The sequence below is a fragment of the Aplidium turbinatum genome, chromosome 14, assembly GCF_918807975.1.
Source record: "Aplidium turbinatum chromosome 14, kaAplTurb1.1, whole genome shotgun sequence".
NCBI classification, from domain to species: Eukaryota; Metazoa; Chordata; class Ascidiacea; order Aplousobranchia; family Polyclinidae; genus Aplidium; species Aplidium turbinatum.
This window is the reverse complement of record NC_137485.1, coordinates 8,793,571-8,820,018: the sequence shown is the minus strand read 5'-3', so window position 1 is coordinate 8,820,018 and position 26,448 is coordinate 8,793,571. Positions and strand designations below refer to the sequence as shown.

The 26,448-nt window shown below is 37.9% G+C and overlaps 1 protein-coding gene across 2 annotated transcripts; it reads left to right on the top strand.

Annotated features, from left to right (window-relative positions):
• The first annotated feature begins 12,873 nt into the window (after nucleotides 1-12,873).
• LOC145783457 (mitochondria-eating protein-like) lies at nucleotides 12,874-26,415 on the top strand. 2 transcript variants are annotated; one of them, XM_082595336.1, is made up of 13 exons: nucleotides 12,874-13,054; nucleotides 13,825-14,046; nucleotides 15,977-16,095; nucleotides 16,551-16,643; nucleotides 17,103-17,237; nucleotides 18,401-18,490; nucleotides 20,938-21,061; nucleotides 21,700-21,924; nucleotides 22,334-22,509; nucleotides 23,655-23,775; nucleotides 24,259-24,327; nucleotides 24,781-24,832; nucleotides 25,155-26,415. In XM_082595336.1, exons 1-12 carry the CDS (start codon nucleotides 12,968-12,970, stop codon nucleotides 24,826-24,828), a joined length of 1,509 nt encoding a protein of 502 aa, XP_082451462.1. In that variant the 5' UTR covers nucleotides 12,874-12,967; the 3' UTR covers nucleotides 24,829-24,832; nucleotides 25,155-26,415. The 2 variants fall into 2 exon arrangements, with proteins under 2 accessions (XP_082451462.1, XP_082451463.1); XM_082595337.1 differs by lacking the exons at nucleotides 24,259-24,327; nucleotides 24,781-24,832 and having other exon boundaries at nucleotides 12,880-13,054.
• The last annotated feature ends 33 nt before the right edge of the window (nucleotides 26,416-26,448 follow it).

Sequence of the window (26,448 nt, the reverse complement as noted above, 5' to 3'; positions counted from 1 at the left end):
AATAATAGTATCAGGTGGCAAAAAACCATTAGCCTATCTAGTGCTTTGAGTTGTGCACATCATGTGATCTGTCCCTCGCCAATTTGTGTATCCTGCATGTCAGTTGTTGATAGTGCTGTTGAGAGGTGTTGCTCGTAGGCTACAGCTTTAATGTAAAATTTTAAAATTCATTTATTTATTACTCTTATATGTAGCCTATAATTATTTCTGATGAGGACACTATGTGGTGTCGAAAACGTTGGATTTAAGCTTAGTAGTTTTTTTTCTTGTTTTTTTTGTGTGTTTGATCCAGGGATAGTTTGATCAAAAATGTTAAATCTGTTAACGTTACTGAGTGTTACACGTATCTGGTACAAGTCAAGCTCTCTACCAAGGCTCAAACATAACATCTTGTAAAAACATAAACAAATTAATCATCTGACCAATAACCTTTCTTCATTAACTTTTGCATCCACCACATGCCTACCAGAGGTGAACGAAGTAAGTTTTTTTACTCCGGCTCCGCTTTTGCTCCGAAAGTATTGACTCCGGCACCTGCTTCAACTCCGAAGTTTATTTGAAGTGAAATAAGCGTGAAACTACCTTTTCAAACAGTTTTTAAAAAACACAAAACCCCCGGGCTTTTCTCAAAACTGCTTTTTCTACACTATACCCCCCCCCCCCCCCCCCCCAGACAGGAAAATAACCAACATAATGATTTCATTTAGGGTGCTTTTAACAGGACATTTTTGCACGTAAACCATTAAATCACCACTTTGGGTTCTTAATTTACTCGCAATACATTCAATTACCTTTCCGGGCCCTTTTGCTACACTACGGGCCCTCCCAGGACTAAACAATAGTAACTTTTATGCTTTAATTTAGTCGTTTAGGATGGTTTCAACCAAACATTTTTGCGCGTAAACTATAAAATCACAATTTCGGGCCCCCCAACAAATACAGGCCAGGGCCCTCAAGGGTACGCCGTACCCCCCTCTCATAGGCCTTGATTACGGTAGGCTACGTGTCCGCTTTCAGGCGTGCCAATAAAGTGTCTTGCTAAAGACATCCGCAGCTCTTGAGCGGTGTAGGCTATTCCTATCGTCAGGGCCGTAGCAACAAAGAACGTGGCCCCCTCCGAACATACATCCGAGGCCCCTTACAAAGCAAAAAATGGAATGTGGTATTTATTCTACACAACATGCAGGGTTGATATTATGTATACATAGTAGAGGGCACAGTTCCGCTAATTAGCGAAGCTAACCCTTTGGTTCGTGGATTAGCATTTCCGCTAATATTTAGAAATTTTAGCGGACTCGTTAGCGAAAGTAAATTTATTGGAAATCCGCTGATTTCTTTGTTGAAAGCTAACTTTTACATTAGCTGCGCCCACCACTGCGTGTACACTCTACAGTGACAGTGTGTATAGTAGGGCCTACATAATTATATTATATTCCATAATTACGCAAAACGCTTCTTTCTAGCCTTGTTCTGCGCAAATTGTACTGGATCATAGTCCAGGGATCTGGCAATCTTGTTTTCGATAGTAATTGCAAGAGCAGAAAGCCTGTCATCTGTCATGGTTGAGCGCAGGATATTCTTGATCAGTCTCATTCTGCTGAAGGTCCTTTCAACGCTGGCGACAGTAACTGGTGTGGTCGGTTAGAAGAATTCTGATGCAAATGCAAAGATTCGGATATATCTCCTGAAGGCTGTTCTTGTACCGTAGCCTACTTAAAAAAATGCTTGCCGTGACAAGTCCTCTCTCTTTCTCAATGACATAAATAAAACGATTCAATTCCATTATTAGTCCGTTGGCATCAATGTCTCCCATTTTTATTTTATTTTTTTGCAGTGATTGTCCAGTTCCATTGTCCGCCCTGTTAGCTCAGTGGTTACGTGCACGCTCAAGACCACGCGCCACAAGTTTGACTCTCGGGGTGTGCGCTTGAGCAATGCATTTCAGGACTGCTTTCCATTCAGCGGCACCCACGGAATGGAATAATTTCCTGGCAACAACACTTCAATAATCGGAAAGCTTCACTCTGCCAATCTCGGTAACCGGCCCTGCGTCAAGAGCCTCTACAACTATGCGAAACCAGGAATAACCAATCAAGGCTTTGTCATTCCGAGGATAAAGATTCAAAACCAACCAACCCAACCATTTTCTCTGAGACACTTCTTCAGGCTGCTATAGCGTTGTGCAGAAATTCAAACAACTTATACCACTCCACGAGTTGGTCAAAGCCCGAAGAAACAGAAAACATGGCCTGATCAGTAAGAACAAGAAAAAATTGAGATTTGAACTTTTCTTCAGCAGAAAGACGACTCAAATCATCACCACATTCGTAACCAAATATTCTCTTTCTACGTCGCACCGTGTTTTTTGAAAACACCTGCTCAATACCAATAAGCTCTGCTATTTCGCGTGCATTTGTGACCACGTGGTTATATCCTGTATTTCGATAGTCTTCCAAAACTTCGGCGGAGGGGCCCTCATTCCTTGCGGGGCCCCCTCCGATCGGAGGGCGGTTGCTACGCCTCTGCCTATCGTCGTAGGCTAATGGGGCTCTCGCCACCTGGCTATGTAAGCAATTAAGATGTTCCGAAGTAGAGGTAAACTACGGAGATAGACGTCATATTATTCTTCAGGTTTCAATTTTAGAGTGTCCTGCAGACAAACAATCTATGACAGTCAGGGGCGCCGGAACGATTTTTGACTGGGGGGGCAAGATTACAAAAAAGGGCACGTTTGTTTACTAAAAGGCCAATTTTTTTTCAAGTTTTAAGATAAAATATAGCGATAATGCTAATCTATCAGCTCACTATGTGGGCCATTGAGTAATGATAGCCTACAAGTGTCCGGTAAAAGAAGGGCATCATGCTATGTTATAGTGATGTAACCTACTGTTAAGCCTTAGAGCAGCCTGCGGCCATGGCCGCTAAGTAGTGCTTGAATGACCGCCGGTGCTACCTCCTCAATCGACCAACTTTGGCCGCCGGTTTCTTCTAGCCAATTATTTAATTTCGCAATAGAATGATCGTGGATTAACTGTCGAAATTATGTTGTATCAAAGAATGACGCAAAATTAGGTCAACGCCTCATAATCGCCACTGTTGCATTGTGTGGGAATATTTGTTATTGATGGAATATATCCATCTGCGATCACCAGCGCTGAAGCCTAAGTCTTGTTTGTAATTCCGGACGCTTATTTTAACAAAGTCTTAATCCGAAGTGCTACTTTACATCGGCTGGCAATATTGTCGTTTTTATGTCTATTACTCTATTCGATGTTGTCGGACATTGAATCGTTGTTAAAAAGGAGAACTAGGTTAGTTGACATCCGAAGGAAAAATTTTTTCGATTAGGCTATAAGTTATTTTGCAAAAATTATGCTTCTTTTAGTAATGTCCTTCACATCATTGAAATACTTATTTTATTCAGGGCCGGATTAAGGTTTTGATGGACCTGGGGCTGTATGGAAATCTGAGGCCTATATTTCATTCCCCTCATTGTAGGCTACGGTACCAATCACAATTAAAATGAAATAACAAAATTTATACCCGAAGTGCAGTAGCCTATTTAGCCTACTTATTAAACACATTCAAATGCATGTTTTTTGGATTTAGACAAAGCTAAGCTGTTAATAACATTATCGGTGTCTATTTGCTTCAAAATTTTGTTTTCAATGCAGAGAAGAGCTAAGGAATGCAACCTTTTCTGGTCCATGAATGAACGCAGTTGATTCTTTTCTCTTTTAAGCACTAAAAATAAGCGCTTGCTCGAACAATGAGAAGTCATCAGACAAAGATACATTCTTATTACAACAGATACGTTAAGAAATGCATACATAAACTCATTTCCATTGATGAATCTAAACATTTGAGTTTCTTTGCTGCATTCGCTGTTAAAATAGTGTTGTTTTAGCAGTGCAGAAAAATGAATCATGTCTTCAGGCAGTGATTCTTCTAGAGTCTAGATCATCTGGATATTAGTGAAGCAATGTTTTAGCACTCTCTTCAATTTTACAGTTTAATTCCGCCCGAAATGAAAATCTTATTTGAAGACGATCGTATGCTGCAATTCGGGATTTCATACACAAAATAATTTGGTGAATGATTGGCAAATATGAGTCTACTTTGAATCTGCTCGATGGATCAAGTGATGTGTCTTCAGATCCGCCTTCGCTATCCAGTATCCAAGCATACTTTTCTTCTCTTCTTTCTTGAAATTTCTTCAATATAATGATGATAGCCACTAATACTCTACCCTTTTCTTCGAATTCTTGAAATTGGGATCTTAATGTTTGAACAAAAGTCATGTAGACCCTGAAGCAAATTTGTTGCCTTATTCAAAGTAATTTTGCTATCCTGCAGCGCCCGACTAGTTTTATGAAAAACTATGACATCATAAATTCTGCTTATAAGTACATTAATTTGTAAGTGAGATGTTTGCGTGAGTTAAAACCAGAGATAAAGTTGTAGAGCACGCTAGGTCTCGTGCCCCCTTGGAAATTAGCTGACGCCCCCCTGGGGAGGCGTGCCCTCTGGTTAAAAACCACTGGTTTACACAGTTAGCATTCGTTCCATGATTTTCGTCCTTTATTCTTTCAATCCTGCTAATAACTAAGTACTATGTCAGTTGCTCTTAGTAAGTTGTTATCGGTGGGCCTATTTTTTTTGGTGAGCCTGGGGCTGCAGCCCCATCAGCCCCCGCCTTAATCCGGCCCTGATTTTATTACCTTGCCGTCATTGTCAACACATGTCGGACGTTGTTTTTCGTTGCTAAAAAGAATTCTAGGGGAGTGGCGAACTTCTTTAAAATCAGCCACATTGGAGACACTCGTGCGAGTGTCGTTAGATGGTCCCGCAGTACTGGATTACAATCCCGATAAAGCAGTTACTGCGTGGTGCAACGATTCTATTGTATGACGTCGCCCAGGCCCAGACTTCAACAACGCTAAGTGATCATTTTAGCATTGTTGCAAGTTTAATTTCATTTACTTGTGCTATCGTTATTTTGGCCTCCAAGCACGCAGATTTGGCCGCCGAGAAGGAGCTCCCGGTAGGCCACGATGGCGGCCGAAAAAAAAACGAGTTTTAAGGCCTGTAGTGTGTTGCAGTTGCAAAATTTTGTGCCGTAGGCTAAATATTATTTTGAGGCAAAAATGAAAGATTATAAATAGGCTAAAAGCGAATAGCAGAAATTGTTATATTGCAAAATGTCCAGTAGCTTACATGACTTTAAAAGGGCACCATTGCCTCCCTGCCCCTCCATCTGCAGAAAAATTGAGGGCAGGTGGGGCATCCGCCCCCACCCCCCTAATAATAATGCCTGTTTTTATATGGTACTATATCCATTGCAGAATGCATTGCTCTAGAGCGCTTTACAAAGCAGACAGTATCAATGCAGCCGCATAGAGGCGCAACTGAGTACATTATTATCCTAATCCATTCCATTGCTGGGAGCCAAGCAGGAATAAGATTCAGTACTCAGTACTACTCAAACAAAAAGTCTTTGGTATGACCCGACAGGGTATCAAACCCATGCCTACCGATTCAGAGGCAAACGCACTAACCAGTAAGCCACACAGTGTACAAATTGGGGAATCGAAAAAAGGCTACACCAAATTTTTTTATAATACATTACTTAAAACGGGTCTGCTACTATTCGGTGAGTCCGATTCGGTGAGTTCCTAACCTCTAACCCCTAACCCTAAAACAGCAATGATAATTAGGCTACGGTACCCGATAATTAAAAAAAAATTGAAAAAATCCCCCGTTAAGGGATTGGACTCACCGAATCGGACTCACCGAAACGGGCCATTCCGACTTAAAACAGACAGTTTGGGCAGAAACCAGTTCAACAAGCAACTATTTAATAGTTAAGTTGCAGAGACAAAGAGCCTTCCAGTACCGGTATACAAATGATTTCGAAATCATGAAGGCATGATGCTATAAGGGAGTAAACAATAAATTGAGCACTAAAACCTTGTCAAAAGCTTTTATATTTTTACATTGACTGCATTGACATAACAAAACACAGTTTTTCTGATATTTTTCTATGATCGTATTTCCATCAAGAGCAAATGAAGCTTATGAGACATGCCTGTCTGGTTGTTTGTACCATTGATAGCATAATGCAGGGTTTACAAGTTGACACAGGCTACACCATTTACAGTAATAAAATATTTTCTTGAGTTCTTCTGGCGACTGCAGTCTAGGCTACCACAAGATGCTGATAATAGTCATAACCAGTTTTGTTTCTGACATTTGGTCAGTAAGCAGTCACGACCAACTTTGTGAAGAGACTTGAACAGATAAAAGGAACCTGGTTATCATTTTCAAGGTCTTGTGGTAGCCTAGCCTGCAGTCACTAGAAGAACACAAGAAAAATTTTATAATTAGATTTCTGGTAAGCAGTCTCATTATGCATTTAATATACTTTTTCAATAAAAATTGCAAAAAAACTACTCACAATCATATACCTTGATCATCAGGTTAATAAAATTAATACTGGTATACAGTACAAGTTGATTTACCTTCACATACTTAGTCCATAGAAAATACTAGACATTCTAAGTAACAAAAACATCAAAACAAAGCAGTACATAGTAATTGCCACCATAAAAATGCACTATACTGTACTATTAAAATTAGCAAATATGAAGCAGAGATTTGCTGTCACAATCACTTGTGCACACAAGTACATATCTTTAGATACTTATAAAATTCATGTTGTTGCAAAATTTTGCTCCATGAAAACGTGATTCAGCAATCCCTTGCCTCTGAGTACAAAAACATAAAAATACGTATACTGTATTACAGTTTGGTAGTTTTCAAGAGCACAGTATATTATAAAAACAATGGTTTAGGTTGATTGTAGTATTATTTGTTGTCAATTTTATATTTAAATCGAAATTTATAATTTCTACCAACACTTAAAAATAACAAATCAAGCTAAATCAATCTATGTTGATGTAAATTACAATGAAGTATTTTTTTTACAAAACCAAAATTTTCACAAAAAGACTTTCTTTCAAATGTATTACTGGAAGTTAAATGAGGTTTGATTTCACTGCATAAAAAAAAAGACTTGTATTCCTTTGTATAGAAAGAGTGATATACTTGGCAGTCAGAATAAGACTGAGTAATAAGACTAATTACTAGAGATTTTTGTTACCCTATTTGCAAACTTATCACTTTACTGTATATTTATAAGTTTATATGAGGATAAAAATCTCAGTGAAGTAAATATACTGTAGTTAAATTGACAATGCTGATGTTAACGAGAAGATAGACCTTTACTAAAATTAAGAAAATAACATGGTCAATGTTCTGCTGTGTCATTAATATACAAGAACAAGCTGCCATGTTACAACCTATGAAAAAATATTAAAGATTTTATGTGAATTTTTGGCAGTTGCTAGAATTTTATGCAAATAATAACAAGTTATGAGTGCATCAACTCTATTGCGAACCCATAAAGTCGAGTGCATACTTTGGGCTAACAAACAACAGACATTCACTAAATTATTGTCAATGATAACACTCATGTTTGATTTTCTTGTAATTGCTAACTAGAAAATTGTATTACTAAACAACATCACCATGAGAAACCATTAAATCAAACACTGTAATTCCACATAAATTGGAATGCTATATGTTATGTATTATATAGAAATCAAAACGTGAGTCTTATAGGTTTCAACCTTCTTACGATGTCCAACATGAAAAGTGTATGACCTACATCTTAAACTATATACATAATGGGTTAAAATTCTAAATGAATAATCCAAGAAGATGTACTTAAAAATGAATGTTGCTTCTTTATTGAGAAACAACATTCAGTATATAATTTGACACACAAAATTATAATGTTACACAATGTAATAAAAAAATACAAATAATATACAAATAATGCATGTAAACAAATAATATGTAGCCTAAATTCATATTTAAAATTTTATATAATGGGTTGATACAATCCAGGAGATAAAAATAGAAATATTTGACAACAACATAGAAAATTCAAAAGTACTGCTACAATCATGTAACTTGCTAAATTAGCAGTGCTCAGTTTATTCTAGCATTGAATATTAAAATTCTGCAAGATTTTAATATGAAATTGATAAAACGGATGTCACATGATGATGATGTGAAAGACTAATCAAAAGAATCCATGAAAGTATATTGTTCATTCCCTCCGTACATTGGATTGTCTGTTGAATAATAGCATAGCAGCCTCACAAACAACTTTCTGAGAATGTGAACTTTTCAACATGAGAAATATTTTCGTAACCGAGCTTGTTGTGCTAATATTGTGTAGCAACCAAGTGAGTTAAACTATTCCTTTTTCTGCATTAGTAGTTGAATCAGCTTCATATTTTGCAAAAACAATTTCCACACAATGAACCACAGTATGGCAATGAAAATTCCAACTATGAGAATGCACAGGAAAACCAAGCCGACTCCAACTCCAATATCAAGCAAGGCAACCATTTCTTGCTAATCACAAATAAAATCTTTGTCATTCACTTCTCAATCTCACCAAATCAAACTAACTGAAGACTGTTTTCTGGTAAAGAACAACAAAAAAACAGCTGTTTTGGAAATTTGAATTCCATGTTGCCACGTGAAAATCTGATTTTTACAATGCAAAATGTGGTGGTGCATTACCCATATTGTTTAATTTTCAAGCTGGAAACTAAGCTGCCATATGTGCATAAAACTACTGTTAAAAATTTATGAAGTCAAACTTAGTCAATATTTATGTCATCTAATTGAATCATAAAAATGATTTGAAATTCAACAGAATCTTTGACACCAAAGTATTTTTGTTGACATCAAAGGTGCTGCTTCATTTCAGATTAAATTTAAAACTCTTTGTTGAGGCTGTAGAGTCGAAACAAAAATATCAGAATCTTTCTGAGAATTTCTTTTTCATATTTTGTGTTCTAGTATTCTTTGAAAGGTGATAGGCGTGGTTTTTTGTCTAAATTAAGCTGCACTCCTGCCATGTTTTATACCAAAAATATATATAGCCGAAAGGCTTAACACCGAAAAAAAGCAGGTGGGCCATGTCCTTCAGATGTTAAACTTACAGCAATTTCTATGATTATTATAAATGATTGAGTTAGCCTTTATGTTTTGTCAGTTGTCACAGGTCTTAAAAATATTCGCTTTCGATCTAACAGATCTTCAGCCTATCAGACGATTATTTTGATTTGATTGGTTGTGAAAATCTTTATCTTTTGAAAGGGAAAACCTTTTTGGAGGCTCAATCCTGGAAGTTTTGCATAGGCTTGTTTATGAGGTTTTGAACCACTGACGCATGTCCAGTCAATGAAATTGCCAGAATAAAGTTTCAGCTAGTTCTAAAAGTGTTGTTGTTTATGAATTATTATTCTTTGAATTTCTGAATGAACTGTTCTATGAATTACCGTATGTTTATCAATTATTCTTCACTAAAGGTCGCTAAGTGGAGAACAGTCCTTGCCCAGTCAGCAAAGCTGGTCCTTTTTAGATTGATTCAACGTCTGCAGACGATAAGTCAATGTAAAAAGGACCAGTTTTGCTGGCTGGGTGAAGTGCGTTGGTTAAGCGCACACCCTGAGAATCAAACCTGTTTTTTAACTACTGGTATAGTTTAGTTGAAAAACTGTTTAGTTTTAAAAGATTAATAGTTATTTGCAGCATTTTGATAAAACGCTATGTTTTCTTTGAAAATGTTTTTTTTTTTGTAAAATGTTGCAAATAACAATTAATCTTTTAAAACATTTGGTTTGGTTTTGAATGTTTATCCTCGGACTGACAAAGCCTTGATAGGTTATTCCTGGTAGTTTCGCATAGGGTAGAGGCTCTTGACGCAAGCCCGGTTACCGAGATAGACAGAGTGAAATTTTCCGATTGTTGAAGTGTTGTTGCCGGGAAATGATTCCATCCATTAGGAGCCGCTGAATGGAGAGCAGTCCTTAGAATGCGTTGCTCAAGCGCACATCCCGAGAGTCGAACCAGCGCAGTGGCGTAGCTAGGGGGGTGGACCGCTCCGGGCGGCACGTCTGGGGGCGGTACTTTCAGAGTATGATTTTTGATTTTGATTATAATCTGATAAAAAACGCATTTCATTTTCACATGCTTTTTCTTGAAGGGGCGGCAAAATCTGAATCCGCCCCGGGCGGCACATTTCCTAGCTACGCCACTGAACCAGCGCCGCGTGATCTTGAGCCGGGCGCCTAACCACTGAGCTAACTTTGCTTCATAACTGCAAAAAAGTTTTTAATAATGAACACCTTTCAGTTTTTTTGTCATATTTTAGTAGGCTATGATCCCACTTAGCCTAGAATCGAACAAATGTCTGCTTAAATCCGCAGTGGTGCTGTCAGGGAGTCCAAGACGCTGTCTGGCATCATTTTAGCGCCCAAATAATTCTAGGGATTCCGCAATGAAAAAAACATTGTTTTTTTTGGTACCGGTGGTCCTGTTGTTTTTTGAAGATGTCGGATTTAGGGAATCCCAGACTTCTATCGATATCGGACTGGGCCTAAATTATCTTCTAAACGATTCTGTTAACCAGAAGCGAAGTCACTTTTCTTCGCCTCCAGCTGAGCTGAAATGAGGCTGTGGATCTCGTACTCAACCAAAAATAAAGTAAAAACAATTAGCCATTTTTTGTCTTGCATTTTCAAAGTAGCCTAATCAACGTATTGTGAGGACTATGCTAGTCCTTGGCAATTCACAGAACTTACACTAATTGATGCAAATCTTTTGAGTTGCAATTGTAGTTTTCAGTTGTATCAAAAAATGTAATTTGCATCAAATTTTTAGAGTAGGCTAACCAATTGATGATCTTACAATAATTCTGTTCCCAGCTTTATAGCCAAACTTTATAAAAACCAGGGAAAGAGTAAATTTAGCACCTACAGTAACCATAATGATGTCAGGCGATCTAAAGCTGATCTATTCTTTTGAGCTGAACTAGAACAAGGTGAAAAAGAGTTGGTTTTCCACAAGAAGATTATATGTAGCCTATAGCCTAGACAATACAATTTATTGCCTATTGTTGAGAAGCTGCAAACTGGCCACCTCGATAGCTTAGTGCCTTAGTCGAACCAGCGCCCGACAGCAAAAACGCAAGATCAAGTAGGCTAAATTTGGTGCAACTGTCGGAGTGTGCGCTTGAACAGCACATTTCAAGACTGCTCTCAATTCTGCAGCACCTAGTAGAATAGATGGAGTAATTCAAAGGCAATAACACTTTGAATTACTTATCTGGCAATAACACTTATCTGGATATTAACAGACTACCTGAAAAGTATTGTACTCCACTAACCAGTGGCGTAGCCAAGGGGGGGGGGGTTGGGGGTCACAACCCCCCCCTTTGGCATGCGTGTGACGTCACGATATTGAGAATGATGCTTTCAGTCTCTTTATGCTTGAGAATGATGCTTTCAGTCTAAAAAAAAATTGCCTAATTTTAAACAAAATTGCATTAAAAAAGCGAGTTTTGCCAATACCAAATATTCAAACAGCTCAGCCAGGAATTAGCAACAAGAAAACATAGAGACTTAGCTTTATTTCCAAAAAATGCCGAAGAAAACATGATCTTATCCTTTTGCTATGCCACCGGACAGCACCATTTTACAGCAATATTCATACCCACATTTTTGTTGAAAATACTCTCAGAATGTAACCTACCAAATTCAAAATAATTTTTCAAAATTTTCTGGGGGAGGCCCCCCAGACCCCCCGCCGTTGGGTCGTCAACCCCCCCCTTTCAAAATTCCTGGCTACGCTACTGCCACTAACCATGGTGACCCAACCTGGGTGAGTGGTCAAAGCACTTTGCCAGGATTGAGCTTTCAATAAGACCTGTTCAATCTGAAGATAAAGATTCAACGAACCAACCAACTGATTTAAAAGCAAAATAAGGTAAATCAATAATGATCTGATTGTTTTTATCGTTCTGGATACGTTCAACTCTTTCAACGCTCATTGTATTTAAATTTGTAACAGTAGATATTTAGAATTTAGTGAACTCCTAAATTAACGACATCCAAAGTGGCTCTCTGTGACCTATGCGCATTTGCAGTGTGTGTATTATTTCGTTGTTTTGTTTTGGATATGGACAGCTTTGTCTGACCATAGTTAATAAATATAATAGGTATATTTATTAACTATGGTCTGACGCAAACAAATAATATTAATTAATAAGCAACGTTTAGTCTATACTAGCCGCAGGAACAATACAACAACTGAGTTTTGATGAAATACTTATTTCTTTTTCTGTTGTTTTCAGTGCCTTTTTCAATAGCTTAGCAACTTACGCGGTTATAATACCGAGAGCATATTTGCTCCTCGGATATTACGTAAGGAACTCACAAGAAAGAAATTTAATGGCATCTACAAAATAAGGTCGATAAGTGTCGTTACGTCATATGAAAAGAAGTGCAAAATTTCCTATCGGCTACGCAAGGTCAGAAAGCCGGTTAGGATTTTTCAAAGTATCGTAGATGAACAGTGATGTACTTGAATTTTATGTCAGTGGACAATGTCCACTGGACATACTCAGTTAAAATACACACCGCTAACAACACTGTGAGAGAAAAGCGAAAATTTTGACTTCAAAATCGCTAAAACAGGCCCAGGTGTTACATTTAGCTGATTAGTGGACGATTTTGAAGCCACCTAGGACTTACGTCTCTGTTGTACTGTAGTGTATGCTCAGCAGCTCATTGCTCAATTATTAACAAGATAATTCGACAGAAGATTTCCCTGTTTGACGACATGTACCCTGTTCTACAATAGATAAATATCACGCAGAAAAAATAAATTGGGTGTAGACTAATCTTGTGTATACTTGGTAGGCCTAGGTTTAATGCAAATAATAGTAGTAGTGATTAAAAGATGATAAAATGCCTGTAATTGCTATGTTTCATGGATATAATTTTATACTATGTAACTTGTAGATACGATTTTTAGCACCAAAATGTCTGAAACAATACGTAAGTTGGCTAATAGCTTTTCGTTCTCTGCTTTGCAAGACAAAATTAACAATTTGAAGGACAACTATGCAGTAAGTTGTGAGGTTTAATGTTACATACTTTCTGACTAACAATCGTCCCAATAACTAAATTTGTTACTTTGGCTTGTAGTCAGTCAATAAGGCATGATTAGGCTTAGCCTACGTGTGAAAGTTTTTGTGACAAAATTAATGGCATGGTTTTGTTTTATGACATTTATTTACAATGCTTTGTGTTATTTGGTACTTCAATGCTATTTTGTTCAAGTTTCCTTATGATAGATGGCGCATGTTTTTGCTTTTATTAAATAAAGAAGGATTTTTGCATTTTTAACACGTAATAGGTCTTGGCATGAAAGAATTTCTCATTGTAAAGTTTGTCGGTCTACCTATTGTTTGCATTGTTATTGGAAAAACATTCATAGCATCACTCATATTCAAGAATTTTATTTGATTTCCTGCTTTAAAGTACACAAGATAGCGTCTGTTTCTGTAGTAGCGGGCACTATGCGCTATTCATAACCAAGGACTTTGTATTTGTCATTTGTGAAGTTGTTAATTTTATTTATGAAATAGCTAAAGGAACAAAGGGAACTTATAGTCCTATAGTAAAAACTTATTCTGTCTCTGTAATAAAAACAACATATTTCGCCACAGAATATCCTGTACTAATTCTTTAATGCCAAGTTTATTAGTTACTCATAAGTGGTAAAACAACATAATACAATTTTTCAATGACACGTTTGCACTGTAAAGTGTAGCGTAGAACGAGATGGCCAAAACTCTTGAGACTTTAGTTGTAAATTTTTTTATTTTAATTGTAGATCAGTAGCTGCGATACAAACCTTGGGCAACTATGTGAATTGATTGAGGTCACTTCAAAGATACAAAATCAGCTTTTTACTGCGATGAGCCTGGCTGCTTCTGAAGGTGGTACTTACGGGGGAGTTGACACTTTGAAAAGTCGCTTGCTTCCGTGGCTTGGGGCCGGATTTATGTCTTCAGCGTCCAATGTCACATCCGATACTAGCCTTTCACTCATCCAAGTACGTTTTATAAATTGACCTAAGTCTGTTCTACAGTACTCAAAGTACTCAAAAGCAAATGTAGTCAAAGCAAATTGACGTTTTACTGCTTTTCATGCTGTTTTATTCGTAACAAGTACGCACATCTTGTTCTCATTGAGAAATTGTGCATAGGTTGGTTGGTTGGTTTGAATCTTTATCGTCGGACTGACAAAGCCTTGATTGGTTATTCCTGGTAATTTCGCATACTTGTAGAGGCTTTTGACACAGGGCCGGTTACCGTGATAAACAAAGTGAAGGTTTCCGATTGTTGAAGTGTTGTTGCCGGGGAATTATTCTATTCACTAGGTGACGCTGAATGGAGAGCAGTCCTGAAATGCGTTGCTCAAGCGCACACCACGAGAGTCGAACCAGTGCCACGTGATCTTGAGTCGAGCGCGTAACCACTGAGCTAACGGGGCGGTTGCTTCGTAGTTTCCTACTTCTTTTTGGCAATCACACTTTAATAACTGGTTTCCAAATGTCCTGTTGTGAAGGAGCGATCTTCCTGGCGTCGGGACTACCTGACTACTCACTATAGAACAACGAGCATTGTGTTTCGCTAACCATACCGATGTAGCCTCCACACTAGCCATTATTTTTTTTTAAAGTTCAACAGTGCCGACTAAAGTTTAGTCATTTTACCATTTGGCCACGCAAGCCTCTTTCGTTTGGTTGTTTTCTTTCCACTACTGCAGTAGTTCGGGAAGGGCGGTGGTCGATCATCTGTCGCATAAATTAGTGGTGCGATACTGATGAGCTCAGCCTCATGGGCGAAACACCTGTCTATCGCTGCGAATTCTTGCAACTGTATAATCGGCTGCCCAGAAACAAGGCTCTTTTAGTTACGATTGCGTCGTCGTTTGGATCTTTAGGGTCATAAGGGTAGAAAAAGATTAGTTTTGGGGGCGAAAAAGAATTCTTACCCAAACATAATCAATTGTGTCAAATAATTTTAGCGACAAATGGTACACTACTTTAAACTTTTCCATTTCTACCAGTAGGCTATATTCGTACCAGCATAAATACAACATAAGTTACATGCATTCTGTCAACTACTTTGCCTCAATTGTTAAAATGTTAATTGAATTGTAGATCTACGTTTAATATTATTAGGTCACAATTTTGATCATTTTGAAGTTTTAAAGCCTGAATTTTTATGCTTAAATGTTTAAAAAATTTGCCTAAAAAGCTAAAATGTGAATAGGTCAAAAACTATTTTCAGAATTTTACAAATTAAAACACGCAAAGTTTCAGTTTGGCATGTATGACCTTTGTACATATTTAATGTAGGTTACTACTTTTATTATTATTAATATGAGGCCACAACTTTGATAATTTGAGAAAGAAAACTGAATATTAAACTTTTCTGCCCAAACTTTTAGCACGTCTTGCAAACAAAAACATGCACATTTTGAGTTAAGTACGCCAATAACTAATGTATTTCAATGGTAAAGCTGTGGTAGAGCATAATAATTACTTAAGTAAGAAACAAAAAAAAATCATGAAATTTGTAAAACATGCTGACGTTTCCTGCCCATATTTTTGTCAAACTTGTTCGAATCCTTGACAAATTGAAGAGCTCACTGGGTACGATTAAACCCCGTATATCTCTTGCTCTTACACCTACGTTTGGGGCTGAGGGTTTGTATTCTTGTCAGCTTTTGTCATTGATGTATCCCTGACTACACCGGAAAGTTGCTAAACAAATATCAGACTTCGCTCCCTTTATTCAAAACAAGCAGATTTTTTGCATCATTTACTGGCCAAAGTGTAGCATAATCTTTAATGATATTGTCTGCTGTTTCTTACTTTATGTGGTATGAAGATTTAATTAATTAGATTAGACAATTGTTAGTGAGTTTAAAAATGTGTTAAAAAATTGTAATTTCTAATAAACAATGCACTTTAGGAATCGATTGAAAAGGATCGGAAAATGTCTGACTTGAAAGCAAAGCACAAAGACGACGTTTCGAAGTTGAATAGCGAACTTGATTCTGCCCAAGAAGAACTAAATTCAACAAAAGAAGAGTAGGAAGTGTACTTTTCAAATTTCGATTGTCTTGTGAGCAAGCTGCACGTAGCCTACAAAAGAAAGCTGTCGACGAATTTTTAATGTGACACGATGCTTTGTTGATTTTAAAAGTACCACATTGAATTACTTTTAGCTGCACCCGGTCGATATCTGGTTTCACTGTGTGCATTCATATGCTGCAGCTGCGACATGATTTTGAATTACTACAATGGTACATGTACGAGGTGAACCGCTAACATATAGACTACGAACTGACATCCGATGTGCAGTTCAAAGGTCATTTAAATGAAATAGAAAAGGGGGCGTTTGTTTACACACAGAGTAATACACAACAAAATTACTTTTGTAACTTGATACGAGTTTTAAATTCAACATATTTCTTTAGTCTTTGTTGAAAGGGCTTGTCAAAGCTAATATTATGCTCGGTTTACAACCGGCCTGTTCATTCCAGGTTGAATAGCAGTCAGGTCGAGTTGGAGAAGGCTAAAGAAAATTCTGAAGAAAGTATGTTGGCCGCGGAAGAAATCATAATGCTGCGTGCAGAGTGAGTAGGCCTAGTTAGTCCACGATTGTTTTGCTATGAGCTGCAATAATGAAACATTCTGCTGAACTGACTAATCATAATTTTGTGGTTAGTATAGCAGCAAACTACACAAGAGTCACCTTTCGTTTTTTTATGTTTTTGCTAAACTCATGTTTAGCAAAGGTTTCAAAAACTAAACTGTCATGATCATCAGTGCGATGGATAGGCTATGCATCTAAAGACAGTTTAGTATTTGAAACGTTTGCTGAACATGAGTTTAGTCGCTACATTTTGGTCTCTTTGATAAGGTGATTCGTGTTTATCGTTAAATAAAACACAAGTGCTTTTTAAAAATTAGCTCACATTGATTGCAAAATTTAAGTCCCCCGCTTGAAAACTCCCTTATTCAGTGGAACTCTTAAAGCAAAGTGATGTAAAGTCGCAGACAAACCGCTGAACATGTGTGTGTTATTTTTGAAGCTTGCGCAAGGCGAGAAGTGAGGCCGCCAGATACAAATCCCAGCTGGAAGTTGTCGGAGATTACGAAAGACAGGTTGATCGGCTTAACGATCAAGTTAGTCTTCTTCGCAGCGAACGGGATATTTTGGAAAATCGGTGAGTTGATGCTGTAACCGCATTGAACCGCTTGCACTGCTTAACCGCATTAACCGCTTGAACGTCATCTTCGGAGGAAAAATTGCAAATCGTCATACTGGGGTAAAAATCTGGACGATAAACCTCATATTTTGAGTCAATGAATGAGAGTTAAGAAAAGCAACAAAATGGGGTGATAATTAAATACCTCCTTATAGCGTTTCCATTTTTTTTTTATCAGTTTGGAACATTTTTATACCCTTCTCCCCATTTTCAAAAAGGCAGTAGAATGCGCAAGTTTAAATACATTTCTTACAGTTTTGAAATAAATGTGATACTGATAATCCTAGTGTACTTGTTTGTTTATGTTGGCTTTGTAAAATACTAAACCTACTTAACAGCAGATAACAACAATCACGCGGCGCTGGTTCGACTCTCGGGGTGTGCGCTTGAGCAACGCACTTTCAGGACTGCTCTCCATTCAGCGGCACCTAATGAATAGAATAGTTCCCCGGCAACAACACTTCAACAATCGGAAAACTTCACTCTGCCAATCTCGGTAACCGGCCCTGCGTCAAGAGTCTCTACAAGTATGCGAAACCACCAGGAATAAACCTATCAAGGCTTTGTCATTCCGAGGATAAAGATTCAAAACCAATCAACGAACAAAGTGAATTAGGCTACATGAATAATCTAGACTTTACAAAAAAATTAAATGAAAAACAAATTTTTTGCGGTTGGGAAACACTGGTTGGAATAGGCTACATGGCTTTGAGATAACCAATCACGTTGTTTTCCAGGCTAAAATTTTACACATTTGAAAACCTTTTTTTTTCTCAGATGTTGGCTTTCGTTTCGTTTGTTAGACTTGTCAAAACGTAACTATCCTTTCAGACCAATTGAATGCTTTCAATGATTTTTGAAATATTTTAAAATAGTTCTGTAAAGATACTTGCTAAAACTTGTTCGTAAGCGAGTTCAATTTTGCATGTTGCTTTCACGGAGGTCTGGAAAGCATTTAAAAAAATCTATTTTAAAACTTTAAATTGCTTGAAATGTGTAGTTACAACGAATTTTTCCATATTAATTTGTAGTGATGAATAACTTGCGCTAGATTTTTTGCAGATAGCCTACGTAGGCTACTAACTTACATATATTTACTAATCGTTTGTGCTTTTGTTTAGGCTTCGTCGACGAAATCGCAGTTGTAGTCCACCACCGCGTCGTAGTTCTAGCCCACCGCGTCGCTGCTGCAGCCCAACTAGATTATCCGGGTAACTCACTAAGTAATGGTTCTCTAAATTGTTAAGATTTGTTTTAAATCACCAATCTGCGCTCTTACATTTTTGCAGGACCACCAGTAGTCTAGTGGCCAATAAATACAACAGCATAACAGAGATTCCACCGAGAAATAAAATAGTTGCGTGACCTTTTACTTAATGCAGAAATGCGTTTTGTCCGGGATGTTCTTTTTGCAATATCTTTCTAGTTAGAACAATTTGTGCACTGTCAAGGAACTAGTTGGATTAAAACTTTTTAAATGGTTGGTCTTTCAACATCTGCGCGGATACGCCTTTCATGACTTTTATCGTCAAGGACATTCAGGAATGACGCGTTGATATCGAACAATAAGCTCCAGGTCCTTCCGCAAAATCAAAACAAATGTTTAAAAAAGCTAAACATTGGAACCTATTTAATTCCATTGTGTGGTGAGGCTGATAATTTCTTTTTGCTATTGTGTTTTCCTTCCCCTCATAAGAGGTCGAGGCTATTGATAGATATCCAACCAATCATTTGCGACATGTTGCTTTCCCTTTTTCTGCTTTCGTCCAAGCGCGAAAATTCAATGCCTTGGCACTTTGATTTATTGACGTCACACATATAACGCTGTACTAAGTACACAAAGGATGGGCATGAAGAGACCAATACTTTTAGGCTACTATTCTTTTTATGTTATAGTAAGCCCGATATTGCTACCGTGGTAAAATTGAAATATGTTTAGAGATACCTTGAACATTGTTGCGTAAAGGAGATATCAGTGCTTACCTCAGGACCACAATAGATTTTTTTAGCATTAATCCCACGTCTTAGTATAGTGGACCATGGCCACCTGGAGATGCGGCCTGATTTGTCACATTTTGCAGATTTTGATTACAGCTACTGCTAGTGCTTGACTGACATTTTTTGAGATGTTTTTACTTTTTGCGGTTTCCTAATGACATAAAACTTTTTTGCTGCCTTGGGGAAGCAGTAGCAAATGAGAAAAAGTAAGTTGAAAAACGCAAAATCAGACTGTTATTGAAAATTAACAGTCTGACTAAAATCTTCGAAATCAAAGTTTCTTTGTTTTTCAACATGTGAGAATGTTAAAACCTATTGTGTCATCTGGGGAAAAGAATAAAGAAAGCGTAAAAATCTAATTTTTAGAAAAATTTATTGGCCATGAGTGGAGCTAGAAATAAAAGTTTGGGTGACACCGTAGTTTCACAAAAACATAATTTTTAAGAGAACAGGAAACGTACGAAGAATCAAGGTTCAAAAATAAAATTGTGACAAATTTGCCTTGTTTTATTTTCGCCATCTCGATCTGCTAGCAACACCGGTTTACACGTCGATTCAATGGTGAAAATACCGATTTGCTGTTTCCTGTTTGGAACCAGCAAACGATCACCGCTCAGAAAGGAACCCATTTAGAAATTTAGGCTGCCGACATGGGTAGATTATCCCAGTTGCGTCACAGCGAATGATGTAATTGAAAGCTTGTGATGTAATTAGAGAAAGTATGCTAAAATGAATCATGTGATCACCTTTTTACACAAAATATTCCCGGTACCAAAAAAAGATTTCAAATTTAACTTACTAAGGGATGGATTTTCCATAGCGCTGTATGTTATTAAAACGTTAGTTATATCGTTAACAGAGTTTGGGTCGGTGTTTAATCTTGGCTTGGGTATTTGTGACGCGGCTTGGTTCACAATACGATTCTTGTCTAGAATATCAAAAAGAATCCTATACTGGTATTTAAAGCCCGCTGCCGGAATAATGCCAACACAAAGAAACCGGTATTTAACTCGCTTGAAACAAGAGTATCAACCACGCTAATCCGTTGGGTAGACGCAGAACAACAATATTACCAAACAATCAATGATTTGATCAAGCGCGTCACAGATTAATATTATATTTCGAGAAAGCTGTTCTTAAGTTGCAACGATCAAATTCCTTTTCGAGCAGGCTACCTTGCGTAATTTTCTCCAAATATTTGAAGTTATAATTTACGAGCATTGTAAAATCGTGTTTGATTTCTCGTGTATTGTAGCCTGCCTTGGCATAACTCTGGTGGGTGACATTTAAATCAAACTGCAACAGTTTATATGTTTGCAGCTTCGTTTGTGAGTGTAAAAACAAAAATCCAAAAAAGACTAATGCTACTTACACTTGTAATCAAACAGGTAGAAACCATTTGCTAATTTGTTTGAGCCGAAAGGACTAGCCTGCATATTTTTGTGATTCTTTTGATATCTTTTGACGCTAAAGTAACGTTAGTTTGATAAAAACGCAAGGTATCTATGTGTTTATTTTTCAACGCTAACGTGTTACAGTTGTTTGATTAACTTTTCATAGGCCCATACTACTTTGTTATAATATTTGAGTGGATATCGAGTGCCCTATATGATAGGATAGATATAAGTTGGACACGATAACAGTTTTAATTGTACCACAGATTGGGCGATTATGACCGACCGGTTTCTCGGCCAACAAATGCTGAACTGACCAACTCCATCCGTCACTCTCGCTTGGTGGCGCGCTTCAACGACCTTTACGCCATCAACCGACTTGACATGCAAGTACGTGCCTATCCAGACACCACAATCCGTCATTTTTACGATGGATTTTGCTCTCTGCCTCAGTTTTGCTCATTAAAGAAAATATTGCATTGCTTGTCAGTAAATCAAACATTCTACTGTAACTGTCTGTAAAATTGTAAAAACCAAAAGTGATGAAGTGATGACAGCTCTCGATAAAATTGCGGTTTTAACAATGTTATTGGACCACTTTATGAGAGCAGTAGCTCTTGCAAAGGTCTGAAATTTCTAGTACCTTAGCTTAAACCTACTTTTTTATGTCAGATTACATTGCTACACTAACTGCTTGTAAAAGTGTCAAAGCAATGCTTCTGCAGCATTGTAGCCTACTCTTATAAATGTTTGCTCGGACTTACTTGCAGCCGAGCACGATCGAAAATTGTTTATACAATCAAAACTTCTGGTTTGGACAGTCCACCGACGCCACCGTCACTATCTTTATATTGCATTTGTTACAGACTTTAAGCTATGAAAACCGCCTGCATCAATAATGTATTTGTGGTTTGCAAGAAAAAAATAACATTCACTGAGTAAAATTTTGGCCAACATTGATATCTAGGTAGGTTTGGCATTTAGGAAACAGGCACTGACATTAACAATATGAACATTTGATGACGTAGGATCGCCTCCGTCGGTTTGTCGATGATGACGACACGATAAAGCGAATCATCTTCATCTCTGTGTGCGAGTCCTTCCACGTGGCGAAAATGGCTTACCGCGCTTTCCGACTTCGTGCTCGGAAGATTCTCTCGCCCGTACACAGTGGACCAGGGAGCTTGGATGAGGCAGTGACCGATTACGTCGTGAGAAATCTCGATCTTTATGACGTCGACAGAAGCGTAGATGTAAGCAATATGTCGTTTTGGCAACAGTACGACATTGAAACGATGTAAAACTGACAACTTTCGGTGGCCAGATGTGATCATTATTCTGTTGCTGGCAAAGCAACACACGGAATGTTGATCACATCTGTCATGCAAAAGTTGTCGGTTTTGTGTTGTTTCAACGTTGCCAGACAGCAAATACAGTAATAACTTTTGCTGCCTGGATCAGATTATATTTTTTTGAAATTATATCCTACCCCAATAAACTTGAACCATATCACTCCAAACAGCTAAATTCGTTATTTTTACATTGATTTAACGTCTTTGTAGACGTTGAATCAATGTAAAAATGACAGAAATTGCTGTCTGAGAAACGTATAAATTTTGCGTTACAAAAATGTTAAGTTAACTTACACATTTCATATTCAAGGACGTCATTCGAACAATGAATGTCAACCCGAAGATATCGTTCCCCCCAGAGTGCGAGTTCATTCTTCTCGCTCCCTTTATCCGGGAAGTATGCAAGGTTGCATATTCGATGCAAGCTCTCGATCCTCCTCTGGACATCCCCCTTGCCACTGATGGTGAACTGATGAGTGAGACAAAGTGAGTCGTCAAAGACAATATTACGCCGCTCCATGCTTTTTATTTTATTGTAGCTTGTGTTGCATAGCGTGTGTTCGTAGCTTAAAGGTTTATTTAAGTGAACGAAAAGGCAGTCTTAGTGCCAACCTTCAAGTAGCCCTAGGGGGGCGATTTCAACAGAATACAACGATGACTACATTAATCCGACTGTGCAGCCACACCAAAAATAAAGTTATTTTTCTATGTTTTAGGAGGGCGATCGCCCTCCTAGATCCGCACTGCCTTTAACCGTGTCATTGTGTGTTTTGGTTGGTTTGAAGCTTGCTTTCGAACCGAGAAAACTTTTGAAGCTTATTCCTGGCTGTTTTGCAGAATATCTTGTAGAGGTTTAGTGTAGAGGCTTGAACCACAGGCACAAGGTCGGTCACCGAGATTGACAAAGTGAAGTTTGCATACTTGTTGTTGTTTATGGATTATTCCATCCACTAGATGTCGCTGAATGGAGAGCTGTCGTTAAAATAGGTTGCTCAAGCACACACCCTGAGAGTCAAATCAGCGCTGCTTGATCTTGCGGTTTCTTATAAATTCGGCCACTTAACTAACTGAGCTGTCGGATGGCTCATTTGCCAAGACACAGTCCCGTAATCTGATTTGGCGTCAATATAATTCATTAGGTGTCACTGTTCTCTTCTGAGACATGAGGCATGTGATGTTACGATGGAGGCATATGACGTCACCATGGCACCTCAACAAGAACAATATTGTAGGTCGAATTGTTGTGACGTCATAAATGGTGGCTTTTTTCCAAACCTTTCTGGCTGCGCTGCTGCCAGTTATTTGCGGCATGAAATGTCAAGTTGTTAACGCAACGATACCAATTAAAGCAGTTGTTGGTTGTCTGTTTGATTAAGAAGTAGGCCAAACCTGATTGTTGGGCTACTTGAGACCAGACAAGATAATCAATGCTGTCACTGTCAATTTTTATAATTTTACCGACTATTGTGGCAATCAATAGACACAACTGCTTCTATGAATGCTCTCTTCCTGAAAGGAAACGACTTTCAAGCACGCTGAAGGCTACTGCCTGTTGACAATAAGTAACGTAAGGCCTACTCAAGAAATTCTTATGCCGTTGAATCGTATTTTAACTCAAAGAAATGTCGCAGGTACCGACGAAGCTATGACAGCGAGTACTATGCACCACTGGTGGCCTTCCATGTTTGGCCAGCCTTGATGGAAGACTACAATGTTCTCATCAAGGGAGAATGTGTGACACGCCGTGGTGCTGTAAGTAGCTCATCTCAGAAAAACAAAAATGGTAGCAAATGTTGTAGACTAAATAACAATCAGCATCATTTCCGACGTTTCATCAGTCAGTACAACTGACTTAATCAATAGGGTTAAATTACTTGTATAGCAGCAATACCGTATTCATCTTGTCAATATGTTTTGTGCTGTTAAACTGGTAGTTGTTGCGTGTTTATTACTTTTAGCCCACTGGATAAAGTCAGTTGTGCTGACTAACGAAGCGTTTGAAATAAAGCTGATTAGCATTTACATCTTTTCAGTTTAACCTCCTGTCACTAAAAAAACAAAATATCTTGGGCTATAATTAAATACCTGATAAACAGTCTCATTCTGCTTTTTTACGTGAATTGCATGGCGTGAAACTCACAAGATTTTGAGTCAACTGTAACAGAAGTGTGCAGTGTTATTTCTTCAGGTTTATAGCCTTTCAATTCCACTAACACTAATATTGATCACTTTAAGCTTTCATCGCCAGTTCGCAGTCGCTCACCAAGCCCAGGCCGATCATCTCGCTTGTCTAGGAGCAGTTTGGTAAATACTAGCCTACATAGGCATACCATATCTGTTGCACTCAATTTATTTAACTTGCGGCATTTTTATAACACGATTTGAAATTATCGTTACGCATTTTGTTGCCAACATAAATTTGACATAGGCTACTGTTAACGCAAGTTTATATTCAAGAAGACAGCTCAGAAAGTACCGATGTTGAAACATACAACCGCTCGAAGAACTGAAAGTATAATATGATACTTTTTGCTGTAGGCGTGATTAACTGTCTGTATATTTCGATCTTTTTGCTGGCGGCTGTTAACTAAAGTAGCAGTTCATGATGATTCCTTGACATGCCACTTCGGTGAAGCAATTGAGTCTCAAAATTTAAAATGGTAACCCGGTGGTCTTTGAATAGGTTAGTGTTGCAAAGGTAAACGGTTGAAGATTTTCTGCATTTTGAGTGTTTATTTCAACAAAACTAAACCACAGAGCCCGACAAGAAGCCGGAGCCCTACACCCAAGTCCTGGCGATATTAACATTGTGAGTAGTTGGTGTTGTGGATTTCATTAACTTTTACTCACCCTTGGCTTGTGATAATAGTTAATCACTTAATCTATTGCCGACTTTGTTGGCGACTTCAACACACTGCACTTGTAACAGACAGCAAAATCTGTCATTTTTGCTGTCTGGGAAGCAACCACAAATGGAGCTGTTCAATAATGAAGTCTTCATTTTTACTGAACGGGTGTGTTCGATTTTTTTATCGAAAGTTTCAATGTTCAAACGCCTAGAGACCACGCAAAAAAATTCGCCAGCTGGTAGGCTACGTTGTACAACACTTCTATTTGTGATTATATTTCAGACGTACACGCCGCGCTACAGGAGCCGATGCTAATCAGAGCTGGAAACGACACCTCAAGCTTCCTCCACAAAGATGAGCTATTAAAATAACTAGAGATGTTTCTCAAAAAATATAGAGCCGAAAATGTAGATACTAAACCAACATTTAACAAACGTTTCTCTTCACTCTTCATCTTTAGTGCTATTAAATGAATAGCACTGAAGAGTTTGCTGAACATGAGTTTAGTATCTACATTTTGGGATCTTTATTTTTTTGGTTAGATTAACCAGACGTTTGCACCATTTTGCGCTTAACCTGAGATGTTTCTTAAAAAAAGAACCCCTCCAATTTATATTTTGGTTAAGTTTTGTAAATAGGGTATGTTGCATTTTCATACGTAGTAAATTGGCATATCAATTTTATTAGTTTTAGTATTAGGGAACGTTCAAATATTACGTAACGCTTTTTTTCCGAATTTTTGACCCCCCCCTCCCCCATGTAACGCCAACGTAACGCATTTTTCAATCCCCCCTCCCCCACGTAACGCTTTTTCACTACGAATTGAGCACAAAAAACTACCATTCCGTACTCGAAAGCGTTACGTAACGTTTTGCTTGAACCCCCTCCCCCCGATGTGACGCTAACGTAACGCTTTGCATAACCCCCCCCTCCCCCTCGAAGGCGTTACGTAATATTTGAACGTTCCCTTATGTGTATCGTAGAGATTTAAGGCGACTTCAACACACTGCACTTCTACCACGGTAGAAAATTTTTTGTACATAGTTCTTACATATTTTTGTACTGTAGTTTTTTTCATATTCGATTTATGCACTTGTTTGGCAAGCTTAAAAATTGTCCACGCTTAACTCACTTCGAAGGCCTTTTCGATTGCGCACTGTGCAATATGAAATTAAATAAGGTCTTATTACATTTTATATTTTCTCAAAGGATTGATATCCAGCGTTAAACATATTCCGATGCACTGACGAACTTCACTGTATTTTAAAGTAATAGCGTTTTTAGTTTCTCACGTACTTGTTTTACGATTATATTTGTGCTTTAACTTTTGGGACACTGATTCTGAAACATACATTTGTTTAAGGTTGTGTCAGAGCCACTTTAGTAAAATTACAGTAGCGGTGGAAGTAGGACTTGCTGATGAATCAACAACAGGAATTTTTGTTTTATTGAAAATACAGTAGGCCTACTACACTTTATTTGCGTTTAGAGAATGTTCTGAAAGCAGCGTCTCAAATTGTAAATAAAAATAACTTTTAGTTGATTTGATCTTTGCACTCTGGAGGTTCCTGTCCCA

Excerpts from the sequence above, each read along its gene's own strand:
- LOC145783457 (XM_082595336.1), top strand. The coding sequence starts at position 12,968 with ATGTCTGAAACAATACGTAAGTTGGCTAATAGCTTTTCGTTCTCTGCT. Across the intron at positions 22,510-23,654 it reads GAACTGATGAGTGAGACAAA|GTACCGACGAAGCTATGACA; the intron begins GTGAGTCGTCAA and ends GAAATGTCGCAG. Across the intron at positions 24,328-24,780 it reads GCTTGTCTAGGAGCAGTTTG|AGCCCGACAAGAAGCCGGAG; the intron begins GTAAATACTAGC and ends ACTAAACCACAG.